Source organism: Mustela lutreola, chromosome 7, assembly GCF_030435805.1.
Source record: "Mustela lutreola isolate mMusLut2 chromosome 7, mMusLut2.pri, whole genome shotgun sequence".
NCBI classification, from domain to species: domain Eukaryota; kingdom Metazoa; phylum Chordata; class Mammalia; order Carnivora; family Mustelidae; genus Mustela; species Mustela lutreola.
In genome coordinates, this window is record NC_081296.1 from 105,084,868 (window position 1) to 105,102,340 (window position 17,473).

Genomic DNA, 17,473 nt, shown 5'->3' on the forward strand with positions numbered 1-17,473 from the left:
CACTGCTTCAACAAACAGAATTAAATGGGAGGTTAAGAGCCAGGATCTGAAGTCATGGACCAGGTCTGACCCCAGGTTCTGTTTCTTACTAGCAACATAACAAATGTCATGGTATTGTCTGAGGGTTACATGAGGTAAAATAATTATATATTAAAAAATTCAACCTTGCTCCAAAGGAAGTCTGGTGTTTGCCCTCCTTGTAGGAGGTAATCTCAAAGCCTCAGGAATGTCATGTCTGATAGGAGTGTCTTTGCCTGGGACCTTGGGTCACTGAATAGTCTAACAATATGATTTAGAGTGGGGGCTTGCAACACTGGACATTTTTGGGGGAGGGACAGTCATGCCAAAAAGAGCAACAATGTGATTTAGGATTGGGGTCTGTGTCATGCAGTATCAAATGACCTTCCGAGGGATTGGATGCTGAGATCGGCCATGTGGACAACCAAGCCTGTGTGAGGGAGCCCTAATAAAAACCCTTGAGTATTGAGGCTGGAGTATGCTCCATGTGTATTGTAACACATCACTGCCAGAAAAGCAACACTGTTTATTACCAGGGGGAAAGGACAACAGAAGCTCTATGTTTGGTGCTATTCCCAGACTCTGCCCTATGCCCATTCTCTCTTGGCTGATTTTAATTTCTATTCCTTCCCTGTAATAAATTGTAACTATGAGTATAACCACTTTCAGTGAGTTGAGTCCTTCTAGAGAATTTTTTTTAAAGATTTTATTTATTTGTTTGACAGAGAGAGATCACAAGTAGGCATACAGACAGACAGACAGAGAGGGAGAAGCAGGCTCCCCGCCAAGCAGAGAGCCCAATGTGGGGCTCAATCCCAGGACCCTGAGATCATGACCTGAGCTGAAGGCAGAGGCTTAACCCACTGAGCCACCCACGTGCCCCCTTCTAGAGAATTTTTTAACATTAGGGTGGTTTTGGAAACCCCCCAAACTTGCAATTGGTGTCAGAAGTGAGGGTGGTCTTACGTGGACTGTTCCTTCTAACTTCATAGTTAGCTAAAGTCCTATAATAATGCTTGTAGAGCACTAACCTGTAATGGTTACATAAATGGAGGTGTTAAATAAATGTACTTACCATTTAATAAATGGTAAGCTAGGAGAGATTTGGGACACTCAGGGAGTTTGGTTAAAAAACACTAGGAACAATATGCTCTGAGAAAGCATTAGGACTATTATCTCCAAACATTTTTAAGCCATGTCCTGCCACACAGTCTTGTGCTTCAGACTTGTCCTTAACTACTTATTAAAAACAAATATAAAGCCTACCTTCCTTCCTATTTCCTAAGACTCTCTGTGGTCTTAAAGATTTTTAAAAATGTTCAAAATTCTAATCATCCAGTTTGAGAAATAGCGTTTACTTACCTATGCAACACTTGTGGCAGCCTTTTGTATCAGGAATCTTTGTTGTTAAAGCAAACTTTCTGAAACACAGGATAATATAAATGGGACTCTCCTGCAGCGGCTCCCAGACAGTGATTTGTGACTTGGCTGCACCAGAGCCAGTCAAGGAGCTTTACAAAACCAATCGTAGACTCCAGCCCCCAAACTACCTAATTCTCCAGAACTGATAGGACCTGGGAATCTATATTTATAAAACTTCTGTAAGTGGTCCTCCTGCACAGTCAAGCTAAGGAAACACTGATCTTTTGAATTCTACATGAAGTGCACTTTAGTATAAACTACCTTTCAGAATTAAACAAAGGAAGTTTTTTAGAAAGGAAAACTGGCTATTTTACTTTATTTATTTATTTTTAAAAAGATTTTATTTATTTATTTGACAGACAGAATACAAGTAGGCAGAGAAGCAGGCAGAGAGAGAAAGGGGGAAGCAGGTTCCCCGCTGAGCAGAGAGCCTGATGCAGGGCTCTATCCTAGGACTCTGTGATCATGACCTGAGCCGAAGGCAGAGGCTTTTACCCACTGAGCCACCCAGATGCCCCAAAAACTGGCTATTTTTTAAAAAAAAGATATTAATACCCCTCACTCCCAACAGAATTAAAATATTTTGTACCTTGGTAGTATGCGATCTGGAAACCTGTGAGTTTGAATATGGGCAGCTAATCCTGGTTTTTTGGCTTGTTCAAACAAAGCTATAAGGTTATGAGAATAGAGTTGAAAGGTTTTTCCTATAAAAGAGAAACATGTTACTTTCGTTAGAATCTTTTACAGCAGAAAAACAAGAATTTTCAAGCAAAAGAAAACATAATTACCTTCTATAATGAGGTAGTCCAGAAATGTTCAAAGAGCCAAGTAAAATAGAAACACACATACACACAAACAAAAAACAAAAACACAGTTAGTATATTTTGAAAGATAACAGAGTTTTAAGAAAGTAGATAATTATGTTTCCTAATACATGAATTAAGTATATTTTGACTAACAGGTGATCGGGGCAGAATATATATAAGCCTTAATTAAGCCAGCACAGAAAGAAAAAACTGTTAAACATTGTTGTATAGGGGACTGAGTTATAATGATGTGCATGTGAGTATATAACACGGGAAATTCTGTAAAACTATATTACGCTATCTTTCTGGGATAGACCTATTGATCAAGAATTTATCAAATTACTTTGGTTTAAAATTATGAATGAGGTCTTAAATATAACAACAGATTAAAATACTAAGAAAAGCAAAGCAAACTAATATTATGTGACATAATACCAGGATAATAGGGTTACAATTTCCATATAATCAAAACCACAGGTATGTTAAGCAGGCAAAGATAAAGAAAACACCTACTGCCTCCTTATTATATACAGTATGGTACTACAACAACACAGAACAAGTGTTTATCAGTTTACTACTAGAAAACATAAATATACAGTTGACACTTAAACATGAGTTTGAACTCTGGGTCTGGTTATAGCGAACCTTCTTAGGTTAAGTGAACCTTCTTAAAAATAAGTAGAGTACAGTACTGTTAATGTATTTTCTCATGATTTTCTTAATAAGATTCTTACTTTATTATAAGAATACAGTATAAGACACATATAACATATGTGGTAATCAACTGTTTATGTTATTGGTAAGACTTGCAGTCAGCAAGAGGCTGAAAGTACTTAAGTTTTTGGAGACTTATAAGTTAGAGGGATTTTCAAGTGCTCGGGGGGTCCACAACCCTAACCTCTGTATTATTCAAGGGTTAACTGTGTATGATATAGTCTTATGATACAGTATTGAGTCTTACCCTCAACAAAATTCCGTGTTTTCTTAGAATGCAAACATTCTGCCTGACACCATACCATAGCCTTCCTATCTCCATTCCCTGCTAGTAGCTAGCTAGGTAGTCAAACACACATGTATATGTATGTGTGCATGTCCACACAAACAAAGACACTTAGGCAGAATGATGTCTTGCCCTACTGAGTTCTGCTACTTACCTGCATTCAGTAGTATTGCTCATTTTAACTAGATATGGAAATAACTAATTTACAGGCTAACTTTTCCCCATTTTCCAAGTGATTTATATATATATATATATATATATATATATATATATATATATATATAATGTATTCGGAGTGGTATATATATATATATATATATGTAAGCTTAATTATATATATAATATATAATATATAAGCTTATATAATATATAAGCTTAATATATATATACTATATATATATATATAGTATTCTGTGTGGTTTTTAAGCTTACAGCCAAAGGCAGGTATGAGGAGGGATAAAAACAGCTATGAGAGTAAGAGGAAAGTGATATTATATGTATGCAAATCAGAATTGTTAAACAGAACCAGGTTTAAGTTTATTTTTATAACAGTATATATTAATATTTTGGTGAACAAAGTTAAAAAACTGGGGGAAACATAATTAAAATCAAAGCAATTAAGTACTTTTTCAAGGACCCCAGCTTTATGGAAGTCATTTATGCACAATCAAATAATATGTTCTTTGTAAACAGTGTCATCAGCTCAGATACATAAATTTTTGAAGAATCTCTATTAGGCAATGGTTAGTGGAAGAGTTCAAGTTATAAAGACATACTTAAAATTATGAAAATGACATTTCTTAAATTAGGCCACAATTCATAATGATCACAGTAAGGCTGTGTATTAGCACTGATGCTTTAAAGCATAAGTAGCTGAAAGGTACTAAAAAGCCTGACAGTACAGTAAATAAGAGCCAGGATATAATACATATAGAGAAAAACTGGAAAAAAAAAAAACTTAAGAAATACTAAAATAATTAATTATTCTAAGTAGAGAGAGGGGTGAATGCTATTTTAGTAACTGATAACATTAGGTTTATTAAGAGACAGAGAGAAGTAATTAACTCTCTTGTACTCTACTATCAGAATGAAAGTGAGCAGCAAACCTCTGGGTAGTCACTTAAATCTAAAATGCACAAAAAAATAGGTTTTGGTAGGTAAGAATTGGGGAAAAAAAAAAGCACCCCAAATACCACCTACCTGCCTCCCAACAACCACCAAAAAGGAAAACACAAAAATCACCGAAGAGGCTGCTCTGGAATACACTTGTTTCTAAGAGTTTAAAACATCAGTCCAAAATGGTTATACCATCTGGTCCATAATAACATGAATGCTGTCAGCAAACACCTGTGTAAGCCCTCACTATGTAAGTGAAGTGTTTGCGATCATCTCATTTAATCCTCACAGCAGCTTCATGAGGCTGGTATTGTTTCCATCATCCTCATTTTACAGTTAAGAAAACAAAGGCTCAGAGAGGGTGACTTGCTCAAATCACAGAGAAAGGAAGCGGCTAAATCTTTTGATACTTTCCCTTCAACTGTTAATTCTCAAAGGAAGGCAAATGGTACTAGGATAGTTGGGAGGGGAGCGGGGGGTTCCTGAGTGAAAAGGGGTGGCCTCAGGCGACAATCACTGTGATACTACTTCTTGGGTGCTTAGATCCTGGGCAGATTTGGCAAGTGCCTTAACTGAACACAGGTCCTTTTTTCAAGGTTTCTTTCCATTCTAAGTTGGTAGAAAACATCTGCAAGTCTCAAAGTTACTATACTATAGTTACCCAACATTTAAAAACATTTAACATTTTAAAAATGTTAACATTAACATTAAACATTAACATTTAAAAACACTGTATATTAAAATTACATTTCTCTTGTGTCAATTATAGTTCAATTAAAAAAAATTTATTTCTCTGCTTGTCTATAGTTTACCTTTCATATTATTTTTATTAGATACATACCTGATAATGACATTAAAGTATTATTGATAACATAGAGCCAAGTACATTTTCGTGGAAATAACTATAAAGAAAAAAAGGTAATTAAGATTCTCCAATTTTCATTCCCTTAATGCTTTAACTTCCAAATTCCAACAGTCTGAAATAGTATAAAAATTACTATTTTCCACCCTTTAGTAAATTACCAAAACCTTACAGGAAAAAAAAAAATCTTGTAGCATGAACATGTAAAGAGTAAAATTTCACCTCCTTAAATATTTAAATCATAAAAATTAAAACTGAGGCCCATAAAAATTTATTTAAAAGATTTCTTTTATTCAATGTACCCAAACTAATTATTTGAGTTAAAACTCCTAAATTACCTGTTCCATTGTTGCCTCATGTAGCTCATTGAGATTCAATGTGTAAATACCATCTTCAGTTCCAAAAATAATGTACTGATCTAAAATAGTTGAAATAAATTACCAGAATTTACTATCATTTTCTGAAATAATTTAGTAAAATTGCTTAATACTTTCATTTTTTAAAAAAATATTGTATGTATATATGTATGTATTTATTTACAGAGTGCAGGAGTGGGAGGAGGAGCAGAGGGAGAGAAAGAACTCCAGCAGATTCAGCATGGAGTATGGATCCTGATGAAGGGCTCAATCCCACAAACCTGAGATCATGACCTGAGCCAAAATCAAGAGTCGAACACTTAACAGACTAAGCCACCCAGGTGCTCCTTTAATGGTGTTGAAAATTAGATAGCCATCCACCCAGCCAAAGAAAAATTACTTTCTGAAATTCATGCCATATTCTTTACCTCTTTCTCCAATTCTGATCTCATTTTTAAAAAAGTAGATGTATTTTCTATTACTCATTCTATGTATTTCATTCTATGTATTTCTGTTACTCATTTCTATGTATTTTCTATTACTCATTCACTCTGGCTTTAACTTTTTTTTTTTTTTTTAAGATTTTATTTATTTGTCAGAGAGAGTACGAGTTCACAAGCAGGGGAAGCAGCAGGCAGAGGGAGCAGAAGGCTTCCCACTGAGCAAGGAGTCCGAGGTGGGACTCAATCCCAGAATGCTGGGATCATGCCCTGAGCTGAAGGCAGATGCTTAACCAAGTGAGCCACCCAGGCGTCCCCTGGCTTTATGTTACTTAACTTATATAATCCTTCCTTCCAACATAATTATGTCTTACAATTTTTCATTACAGCTGTATATTTTTGCCAGATACCCCAAATACTCTTGGCAAAAGGAAACTATAAATTAAAAGAAATTATAATTCATGACACACCAGAAATGATGAGCACACCTAGTGTCCAGATCTTGGTTCCTAAATACCACCTTCCACTAAAAAGAACCAGAGCTGTTGGAAAAGACTGATTCCAATACTGGGGCAAAGAAAGTGTAAGATGTGCCTAGAAATCTTGCTGTGCCAGAAAGTAAGGAAGTGATCAAATGTTAAATAAAAGAACATAGGAACTACCACTGCTCAAAAATTCCGGGACAATTTAAGTGCTAAAGTGAATAATAATAGTAGTAGATTATATCTCACTGAATAAAAAAGTAATTCAGAAGTTTAAACTAATACAAATACATAAATAAATGGAAAGAAGGGAAATGTCCATAAATCTCAATGGATTGTCAATGGACTATCAATAAATGCTAAAACAAGCTGGTGAAAGTCTAATGAACAGAGAATATTTATATAGTCTCTATTTATTCCAATGTACTTATTAAACCAGCTTAGGAAATTAAATAATTATTAATTAACTAGAAACGGAAAAACAGTAACTTGACAGTGGAGAAAATGAGCAAATACCATCTTAACTAGCTGGTCAATGTTGATATCCTAGTATTTGGATAAGCTCATAGAATGTGCTTTCTGACAGGATGCACTGAGAAGAGCATAATAGCATTTCTTTCATATTTCCACCAAAAATACATTGCCTGACCTCACCATGAGGACTCAACAGACACCCCAAATTAAGGGACATTCTACAAAATAAACAGCCTCAAAAATGTCAAGATTTAGAGAGATAAAAAAGGGTTGAGGGGCTGTTCCAGGCTAGAGGAGATTAAAAAGATGTGGTAGCTAAATGAATCATGTGATCTTGAACTGGATATTGTTGGATTGGGGAAAAAAGGAATGGGAACCAATAAAGAATATCACTGAAACAATTAGGGACGCCTGGATGGCTCAGTCAGTTAAGCGTCTGCCTTTGGCTCAGGTCATGATCCCAGGGTCCTGGGGTTGAGCCCTGCATCGGGCTCCCTGATCAGCGGGGAGCCTGCTTCTCCCTCTCCCTCTGCCTGCCACTTCCCCTGCTTGTGATCTCTGTCAAATAAATAAACAACAACAAAAAAAAACTTAAAAAAAAAAAGAAAAGAAACAATAATTTCAAAATGTGATGTCGATTATACTTCAACTAAAAAAATATATAAATATGGACTGTACAGGGATTACATCAATGATAAATTTCCTGATCTTCCCAAATGTACCAAGGGTATGTAAGAGACAATTGTTGTTCCTAGGAAATACAAAATCAAGTATAGGGAAGCACTCACAAGTAACTCAGAAAAAAATGCACCTATAGGTAGATAGATAATAGAAACAACTGATGATTCTGAGTATAGAGGAGTTTCTTACACTGCATTATTCTTCTAACTTTTCTGTAAATCTTAAATTATACCAAAATAAAAAATTACAAACACACAAAAAAACCCATCTCCTTACCGATAAAAATATTTTCTCCGTTACACTTTCTAATAGTAGTATTTAAAACAGATCATTATATGACTTGTCTTTATTACCGTGTTAAAGTTGAACAAACATTTTCTGAACACCCTTTACTGCCTAATCTCTATTTACTAATTGCCAGACACTCAGGTAGGTAGGCTTCTTCCTTCCTTGCAAAAAGATGAGTATTAAGAGTATTCTCTTAGGGGCACCTGGATGGCTCAGTTGGTTAAATGTCTGCCTCCAGCTCAAGTCATGACCTCAGGGTCCTGGGATGGAGCCCCAGATCTGGCTCCCTGCTCAGCCCAAGTGTGCTTAAGGATTCTCTCTCCCTCTCCATCTGTCCCTCACCCCATTCACTTTCTCCCTCTCTCTAAAATAAATAAATAAATCTTAAAAAAAAAAAAAAAGAGTATTTCTGTTATAAAGGATCATACTGAGAACTAGAGGTTTTAAGTATCTTTCCAAAGTCATATAATAATGACAGAGCAGGAATTCAAACCCAGATCTATTTGATGCCAAATTTTTACCTCTATGTATTAATTAGGCTTTCTAACTTTAAAAATATACAACATAAATTTTTAAAAATAAAGTGTTATTTTGTTATCACTTCAGATTTACAGAAAAGCTCTAAGAGTACAAATAACTCCTGAATATCCTCCTTCACACAGATTTCACAAATATTAACATTTACTACTTTTGCTTTATCCTTTTTTTCACTCTCCATATACACGGTTTTTTGTTTTTTGAACTATTTAAGTTAAAAACACAACGTCCCTTTATTCCCATTTCAGTATGCATCTCTTAAAAAAAGAAAAGAAAAAGAAAGGTTTTACATAATCTTAGTACAATAATCAAAATCAGGAAGTAAACACTGAAACAATACTATTAACTTAATCTAATGATTTTATTGATTGAAATTATCAATTGTCCCAGTATTATCCTTTTATAGAATAGAAAATCCCTAATCATGGTTTTAATCACTTGTGATGACTATTCAGTCTCATTTAATGAGAACATTTCCTGTATACTCTAAATTCTAGTACCTTAAACCAAAACTCTATTTACGTTGTTGCAGGTACCTGCCCTATTTATTCTCTAAAGTCATATTTTTAAAGCAAACAACTTCAGTTCACTGATCGTAAAGATCCTTTTCCATAACAAATATTTTATTAGAGATGTACTAAAAGTTCAGAAATTTTACCTTTTGTATCAGGATGTATCCAGGATGTTGCACAATTAATTTTCAAAGGGCAGCCATCAAAAACTTTGGAAAAACATGCTCCCATCTTATTTATAAAGAAAGAAATATTGACTTATCTGGTTAGATAATTTTATATAGTCTTAGAAATAGCTAAGATTATTACAAAATGGTAAACTGACTCTTACTGCATATGTTTATGGTCTCATTACAAAACAACATTCCTATTTTGATATCATTTAACTCCTTCTACCAAGACAGTCTCCCAATCCTCTCTTGTATAATCTGGTACTTCAGAGCAAAAATATAAAATTTATCAAAACATCTACATATGTCTGTGATACATTTTAGGAATTTTAAGTTATCACTTGCCTTTAGGACTAAGGTTTAAGAATGTGAAACAATGGATGATATTTCTGAGCAATATAATAGTAATTATAATTACAATATAACTCCATAATAGTGAAACAGACAACAAGACTAATATTTATATTATGTATTAGACATTTACTGAATAAGAAGGTATAATTTATAAAGCATCCCCTTCTTATGATTGGCTGAAGCACCCTGAAGAGCCACATAACCAGCATTAACATAAGCTTCCCTGTTCCTGTTCACTATGTATAGTTCAAAATGAAAATGGCTTCAGGGATAGAAAGATATTTAACTCACATTATGAAGAGAACACAGTACTACTGATAGCACATTAAAGTCAAATTGGCCTTTGAAGGCCAACTGAATCTGAGAACCCAAATGCCCTATTTACAAAAAGTGAAACTCTCCAAATTCTAACGAAGTCACTCAAATTAGGGTACATGATTTAATCCATGGCATATCAAAATGCATTTAATGCTTTTGTATTTTGTGAATCCTTCCTTTCAATAGCTCAAGGTACTTGACGGCAAATTTAAAAATCTGCTGCTGTAACTAAAGAGATGGAAACTGGCAAGTGGTTTACATAGAAATATTCCTTACCAGCACTTTTGGGGTGGGTGGAAGGCCATTGATGGCAGGTTTCTGTGGAAAAAAAAGATTTTGAATGCTAAAAGATCTCTTAAACCTTAAAAAAACCTACACATTTGGAATTTCAGTTATTCAAATTCTTGATTTAAACAGACTATGCCCCCTGCCCACCAAACAGACACAGCCTCTTTTATGATGAACATGGTAATAGTTACAACTAATCACCAAACACCTATTATACCTACCGGGAAATCTCGCTTGTCCTTTTTCCTTGGTAACTGTGGTGCTTGTGCTGATCCTTCTGTATTTTCACTAATCAGTTTTGAAATACCATCACCATTTCCTAAAAGAATCATGGTTAAAAGCCGAATGAACATATAATAAGTACTTTCCATGAAAAATAATTTTCCCTTTCCCCCAATACTTGTATACCATTTGGGTGATCATTTACTGGGAAATATTCTCTACTGGCAGATGAGTAAAAGTATCTTTGGTGCCTTCCTCTAGATTCTACAGAGGTAGCACTGCATAGTTAGCAGTGGTCTTACATCATGAAAACACCAAATATCTTCCCATATTGTGAGAAAAAGAAATGCTATATGAATGCTATGCTGATAGTCAAGGTCTTTCAAAAGTGGACTTCAATCTATCTTCTAGTCCTATCTCCCAGTATATATCTTCTAAAGCTCACACTTTTCTTATACTAGACTATACTTAAAACACAATCCAGATTTTCATGGTTCAGTACATTTGTTTATTACTTCTTGCTCATCAGGAATGCCTGTTAGCACTGGCTCCCCCTAATGAAGGCTCAACCAAGTCCTTTAATACTCTGCAAGGGCCCACCCCCTCTATTCCCTATTCTTTTCTTCCTAAAAATCTTTCATTTTTATTACATGTAATTATTGTATGAGACATTTATACAAACAGTCTTATCTAATGTTATGGGAACACAGGTGTACCTTCTGCTACCAATCCTGAACTGGAGGGTAGGAACATCCATTCGTCATTCTAAGATCCTACCATATTTAGTAACGGATCAAATTAGGATTGATCTGGACAGAATCTCGTATAGCCCATCCATATGGAACTTTAAAAAACAACTTCCAAAAGCTTTAAACAATTATAAGATTGACTGAAGACATTCTTTAAAATATGGAAATGGCTTCCTTTTCGGTTTTCACTTTTATTTACCCAGATCACAGTATCTAGCTGTATGCACTCCAGGACTGCTGATACTGCTAGCCATACCCATAGAGGAAGTCTCAGTTACAGGACCACAACTCGGGCTACTCTGTCTTCTGAGAAACTGGGGAGCTCTGTTCTCTGAATCAGGACAACGTTTTATAGTTGATGACTTTTCTTCATCTAGGAGGCTGTCTTCAGGGTAGCTGTTTATCCTTGGCTAGTGATAATAAGATACAAAAGTGCTTTAATAAATTTGGATATAAAACAGTAACACTCTATTATCATTATGCATCAAAGACTTTAGGGGAATGGGGATATGTCTTTTTTTCCTTTCTTCTATATAATTCAATCACTGCACTAAGTAAGCAAACTAAACAAGAGCTGAAATTACTGTCCCAACACAACAAAGAACCTTCCATGTGGCTTTTTCTTTTAATCATCCCTAAGTCAAACTGATATAATTTCAACTGATAAAATCATATAAACAATTAACAAAGTATTTAATTAGTAGAAACAAGCAAGGACTTAATGAAGTATGTATGACTCCAATGAAATAGCAAATTAGAGTAGTAAATGAGGATTATAAATGATGAACAGTTTCTATTTCTTCTCCATGAGTTTTCCCTCAGATGAGTGTAACTGATTTTTATCTTTTTCTTATAGCTATCCAAATACTATATTTCTCAAGAAGCCCTTTTTTAATATATATTTTACATCTTCGTAATCCCTGCTTAAAGAAAACTATATCTAAAATATATTTAAGGGGCGCCTGGGTGGCTCAGTGGGTTAAAGCCTCTGCCTTCGGCTCAGATCATGATCCCAGGGTCTGGGGATCGAGGCCCACATCAGACTCTCTGCTCAGCGGGGAGCTTGCTTCCTTCTCTCTCTGCCTGCCTGTCTGCCTACTTGTGATCTTTGTCAAATAAATAAATAAAATCTTTAAATAAATAAATAAATAAATAAAATATATTTAAGAGAATATTGAACAAATTTAATAAAATTATTTTTTAAATTTAATTATTATATTACTTAAAAAAGGATTTATTCAGAAATTTTAAGTAGCTCACCTTAGGAGGTAGGGGAGGTGGTATTGCACGTTTTGAGGTTGATCTAACACAAAGAGAAACATGCAATTCAGATGGTGGTAAATGATAACATAAAACAGAGACTCCATTAAATGTGTATTAAAAACTGTTTATATTCAGGGGATATAAAAGACAATTAGATCATGCTGCAGAATTTTTAAAAACCTATAGGAAAACTTAAGACCTCAATGTGTCAAACTACATTAGTAGAACTATAAAATCAATTTTTATAAAATGAATACAAACTCTTTTTAACTTTACGGTTTTGCTTTGCATATTTAGTATGTAATTAAAATGAAATAAACAGAGGGGCGCCTGCATGGCTCAGTGGGTTAAGCCTCTGCCTTTGGCTCAGGTCACGATCCCAGGGTTCTGGGACTGAGTCCCACATCGGGCTCTCTGCTCAGTAGTGAGCCTGCTTCCTCCTCTCTCTGCCTGCCCCTCTGCCTACTTGTGATCTCTGTCAAATAAATAAATAAAATCTTTAAAAAAAATGAAGTAAACAGAGTAGTAAAAAACAGATTCAGAATTTTAGAGCTGGAAGCCACTGCGAATCCTAGATTCAGGTGGTTGTATCATCAAACCCTTTAGCTATCCCAAGTGGGATAGCGTATCAGCAACATCTGTATCACCTTTACTTTCTTTTAAGGGTCAGATAGTAAATATTATAGACTTTAGCCTATACAGTGGTCACAACTACTGAACTCTCTTGTTATAATGTTATAGCTTTTTCATGTCATAAAAGTCATATTTAAAAAAAATAAAAGCCACAGCTTTTTTCATGTTATAGAATGAAAGCATCGTCGTGTTCCAACAACTGTTTATGAACTGAAATGTTCATATAATTTTCACATGTAACAAATATCACTCTTCTTTGGATTTTTTTTCAACTATTAAAAAAATCTAAATACCATTCTAGTTTGTGAACTGTACAAAAAATATGCAGTTGGTCAGATGTGGCTTACAGGTCACAGTTTCCCAACCCCAGATCTATCAGCTGAATGTGGAGGACTCAGGAATCGATTTCTAAAGACCTCTCGAGGCACTGTAATGCACAAACAGGTTTGGAACACCTAGGCTGGCCCTGTAACCTGATTGTTGAGGGAAGGTCTAGAATATGAAGAAACTATACTGCAGAGATGGAACTGGGGTTTTTCGACTTCTCCTATAGTATTTCTTCCCATGACTTTATGTAACTCATCCTTTAGTAAATTAACATTACACATACTAAGTTCTGATTTAAAGAAGAAAACTCAAGAAACCTTAAGGATTAACACATGATGCCTTTTGGTAATTAAAAAATCAGAAGCTTTATTTATACTGATAAAAGGCACAGCACAATTTAAGAATGAAAATTAAAACTTATTAGAATAATCTCTCCCAATACTGTTTTCTTTTTTCATTTTATTTCTTTTCAGTGTTCTAATATAATCAAGTAAAATATAGTTAAAAAGGGGTGCCTGAGTGGCTCAATGGGTTTAGCCCCTGCCTTCGGCTCGGATCATGATCTCGGGGTCCTGGGATCGAGCACTGCATCGGGCTCTCTGTTCTACAGAAAGCCTGCTTTCCCTCTCTCTTTCTGCCTGCCTCTCTACCTACTTGTGATCTCTCTCTCTCTCTGTCAAATAAATAAATAAACAAAATCTTAAAAAATATATATATAGTTAAAAAACAACTTACTTGCCAGTATTTGCACCATCAACAAAAGGATTCCACTGTAATACAAAATTTGGGTCTGATGACACTCCCTGTGAAGGTGAAAAAATAGTTTAAACTCTTCCCTTATAATAGACATAAATCATCTTATTTGAGTCAAGAAAATATTCAGTGTCATGATTATTAATCATCTTGGCTTTCATCAATTTTTTAATCTCCAGCTAGATTTGCTGTTACTTGACATATTTAGGTCAATGATTCATTATCAGCTGACTTATACTTAAGAAGTTCCATAAACATACTAAATAAAGTTTCAAACGACAAGCCGTCTTTACCATTGCTAATATATTCCAAATAAAACAGAAAAACATAACTCTGAATTATCTGGATCACTAATCTATTAGTGTAGAAAACTAATCATTATATTATTAAACAATCATGAACTATCATGAACTTACTGGTGCTATTTTTTCCCAATGGCATGGAAGTTGAGAATTATATATATAGCAATATATACAGTAAGAAAAGCACTACTGCCAAATGTTAAGAATGAAGAGATCCATTAATAGAAGACAATTCCTCTAAAAATTATACTTTGCCAAAGCTGAAAAATAAAGTAAATATTAAGATAACATCTAGGCAATTCTAATAATACCTTGCTCTATTACTTATTTCTTTTTAGATAAGGAAAGGTTTAATTAAATAGTAACCTCAAAATAAGAGCAATGGTTAAAAAAGAAGCTATACTAACAAAAAAATATTAAAACCAGTAAGGTAATGCAAAAATATACTCTAAACCTAAAGAGTTGATAAGAAAAAAGATCCTGAGAGTGTAAAGCTGAGTATCAAATTCATATATTTAATAACTTCATGTAAATCCTGCTGAAGACTCAGAAGGCTCAAAATGAATAGTTAAAATGGTATATTACACATTATACCTTGGTCAAAATATACATAACTATAAGCTTTTTCAAACTTTAATGTGTGAAATGCAGTATCTAAATTATAGCTTAGAAGACTATATAACTTTGTTCCTTAGTCAAAGTATACCTAACTCTTAAGTTTTCTCAAATTTTAATTTATAAAGCATTTCAAAAGTAGTAATTCCTACCATTTCATCCCGTGCTTCTGTTTCTTTTCTCAGAGGAGGTTCAAACTGTAATTTGTCAACTGCAAAATATATAACAGATATTCACAAACTCTATCTTAAAGGGTTAGTCTCAGAAATGTAACAAGTAGCACATGTACTGGGGAGACGGGAAGGGAGAAAGAAGAAAAGTCAAAACCTTTTGATTGTTTACTGCAAGAGTGTCCCCTTTTTTCATATTTACTGAAAGAAGATAACAATTTGGTATCTTCCTAACAACTCTATTTAATTCTTGGTTGGAGTCAGGAAATTAAATATTTAGCACTTTTTGTGTTTAAGAGATTTCAAAAAATTAATCAAAATATCTATTTGGACTAAGAAAAAACACTGAGGATTTTCTCTGTTTAGGCTGCACACTCTGTTCTAAGGCTACAATTTTATGGCAGGGATGAACCTCCCCAAATTACCTGTAACTATCTAAAAACAACAAATAGTATTTAAATTACATATAATAGGGGTGCCTGTGGCTCAGTGGGTTAAGCCTCTGCCGTCGGTTCAGGTCATGATCCTAGAGTCCTGGGATGGAGCCCTGCATCGGGCTCTCTGCTTAGCAGGGAGCCTGCTTCCCTTCCTTTCTCTCTGCCTGCCTCTCTGCCTACTTGTGATCTCTGTCTGTCAAATAAATAAATAAAATCTTTGAAAAAAATAAATTAAATTAAATATAATAGTATTTATAAATTTAAAATATTTCGCTCATTGTGTATTATACTTGGTCTGCTCAAACTTCTCTTATGTGAAACATCCTAAGACAGAGAAAAGGATGGCTTATTATCTACCATAAAGGATGGCTTATTATTTACTTACAGCTGTTTTTTGGGATTTTTTTACATAGGATGGAGCCCAACACAGGGCTTGAACTCATGACCCTGAGATCAAGACCTGAACTGAAATCAAAATGCAGACGCTTAACAAAGTTAGCCACCCAGGTGCTCCATAAAAAAATTTATTATAAAAGCTAATGTGACTAAAAACCAAACAAATAAAATTCATACTTGTATCATGGAGATGCAAGATCCCCACATACAACCTTGGCAATAAATAAATAAATAAATAAATAAATAAATAATTTTTTTTTTTTAAAGATTTTATTTATTTATTTGACAGAGAGAGATCACAAGTAGGCAGAGAGGCAGGCAGAGAGAGAGGAGGAAGCAGGCTCCCTGCTGAGCAGAGAGCCCGATGCGGGACTCGATCCCAGGACCCTGAGATCATGACCTGAGCCGAAGGCAGTGGCTTAACCCACTGAGCCGCCCAAAAAAAAAAAAAATTTTTTTTAAATCATTTTCAAAAAGGATCCAGTTGTTCTTATCTCTAAAACAAGATTTTTAAAGTAATACAAAGTACTTATATAAGTCATTAAACAAAAACATTGTCATAAAAATTGTATCTACTTTTCAAAAATAACCTAAAATAAAAAAAACCAAAGAAACCAAGCAAAAAGGGTGCAAATTGTACATTATTAATAACTTATTTCTTGATATTATTGAAAAATACCTTAACTCAAAACCACTATTTTTTTTTAAAGATTTTATTTATTTATTTGACAGAGAGAGAGAGGGTTCACAAGTAGGCAGAGAGGCAGGCAGAGAGGAAGGGAAGCAGGCTCCCTGCTGAGCAGAGAAAGAGGAAATGTCATTATTATCTTCAACAATAAGAATTATAGATCAAGCAAATTTCAAGACTTACAAGAAATTCCAAAAAAAAAAAAATGAGTTTCATAAACATTTAAGATGTTTTAAAACACAAGAAAAGTACTCCTTAAAAAAAAAAAATCAAATTCCTTATGACTATTCTAAATTATTACAGCCATTAACTTATGGCACAGAAATGCCAGCCTGAGCCTCCAATATCATTGGCTTATGTGGTAGATGGGACCTCAAATTATTTTGTTTTAAAGAAAATACTGACAGTAACTTTGGGTGCATCTTTGGCCTATGAAAATCCAAAGATGGGAAGGTCTTCTATTATACATACTTATTTATTTCTGTAAGATGATGTAGGTTCTAGCCACAATGAGTAACAGGAATTGGAATTATCTTTCTACTTTAAACAACTACATACATGTAATACCAATGTGTATACAAATGATATGAAGTAATTATTTTGGGGTCATGGATAACAGACCCCACAAGGCTGTAATCCTTGAGAGAAGGGAATCCATAGTGGTAAGATCCATATTCACTCTGGCTTTCTGCCTGGAGTCACTTTCCAAACTAGGACACAAGAAAGTGGAATCTAAAGAGAGAGTAACAGCCTTACTGGGTGCAGGAGACTGGAGATTGGCACTGCTTAGGTGG

General features: G+C 34.4%; 1 protein-coding gene across 4 annotated transcripts in view; it reads right to left on the reverse strand.

Annotated features, from left to right (window-relative positions):
* Positions 1–17,473, reverse strand: part of MAP4K5 (mitogen-activated protein kinase kinase kinase kinase 5) — a 115,269-nt gene that overhangs the window by 17,109 nt on the left and 80,687 nt on the right. For 2 of the 4 annotated variants that reach the window (XM_059182051.1, XM_059182049.1), the window contains exons 15-25: positions 15,141–15,199; positions 14,054–14,121; positions 12,356–12,398; positions 11,352–11,505; positions 10,346–10,443; positions 10,113–10,154; positions 9,141–9,225; positions 5,563–5,642; positions 5,204–5,264; positions 2,030–2,144; positions 1,381–1,439 (exon numbers count right to left, since the gene is read on the reverse strand). In XM_059182051.1, the coding sequence (XP_059038034.1) occupies positions 1,381–1,439; positions 2,030–2,144; positions 5,204–5,264; positions 5,563–5,642; positions 9,141–9,225; positions 10,113–10,154; positions 10,346–10,443; positions 11,352–11,505; positions 12,356–12,398; positions 14,054–14,121; positions 15,141–15,199 (864 nt within the window). Of the gene's footprint in view, positions 1–1,380; positions 1,440–2,029; positions 2,145–5,203; positions 5,265–5,562; positions 5,643–9,140; positions 9,226–10,112; positions 10,155–10,345; positions 10,444–11,294; positions 11,506–12,355; positions 12,399–14,053; positions 14,122–15,140; positions 15,200–17,473 lie in introns of all 4 variants that reach the window. The other 2 variants (XM_059182050.1, XM_059182048.1) reach the window with 1 other exon arrangement.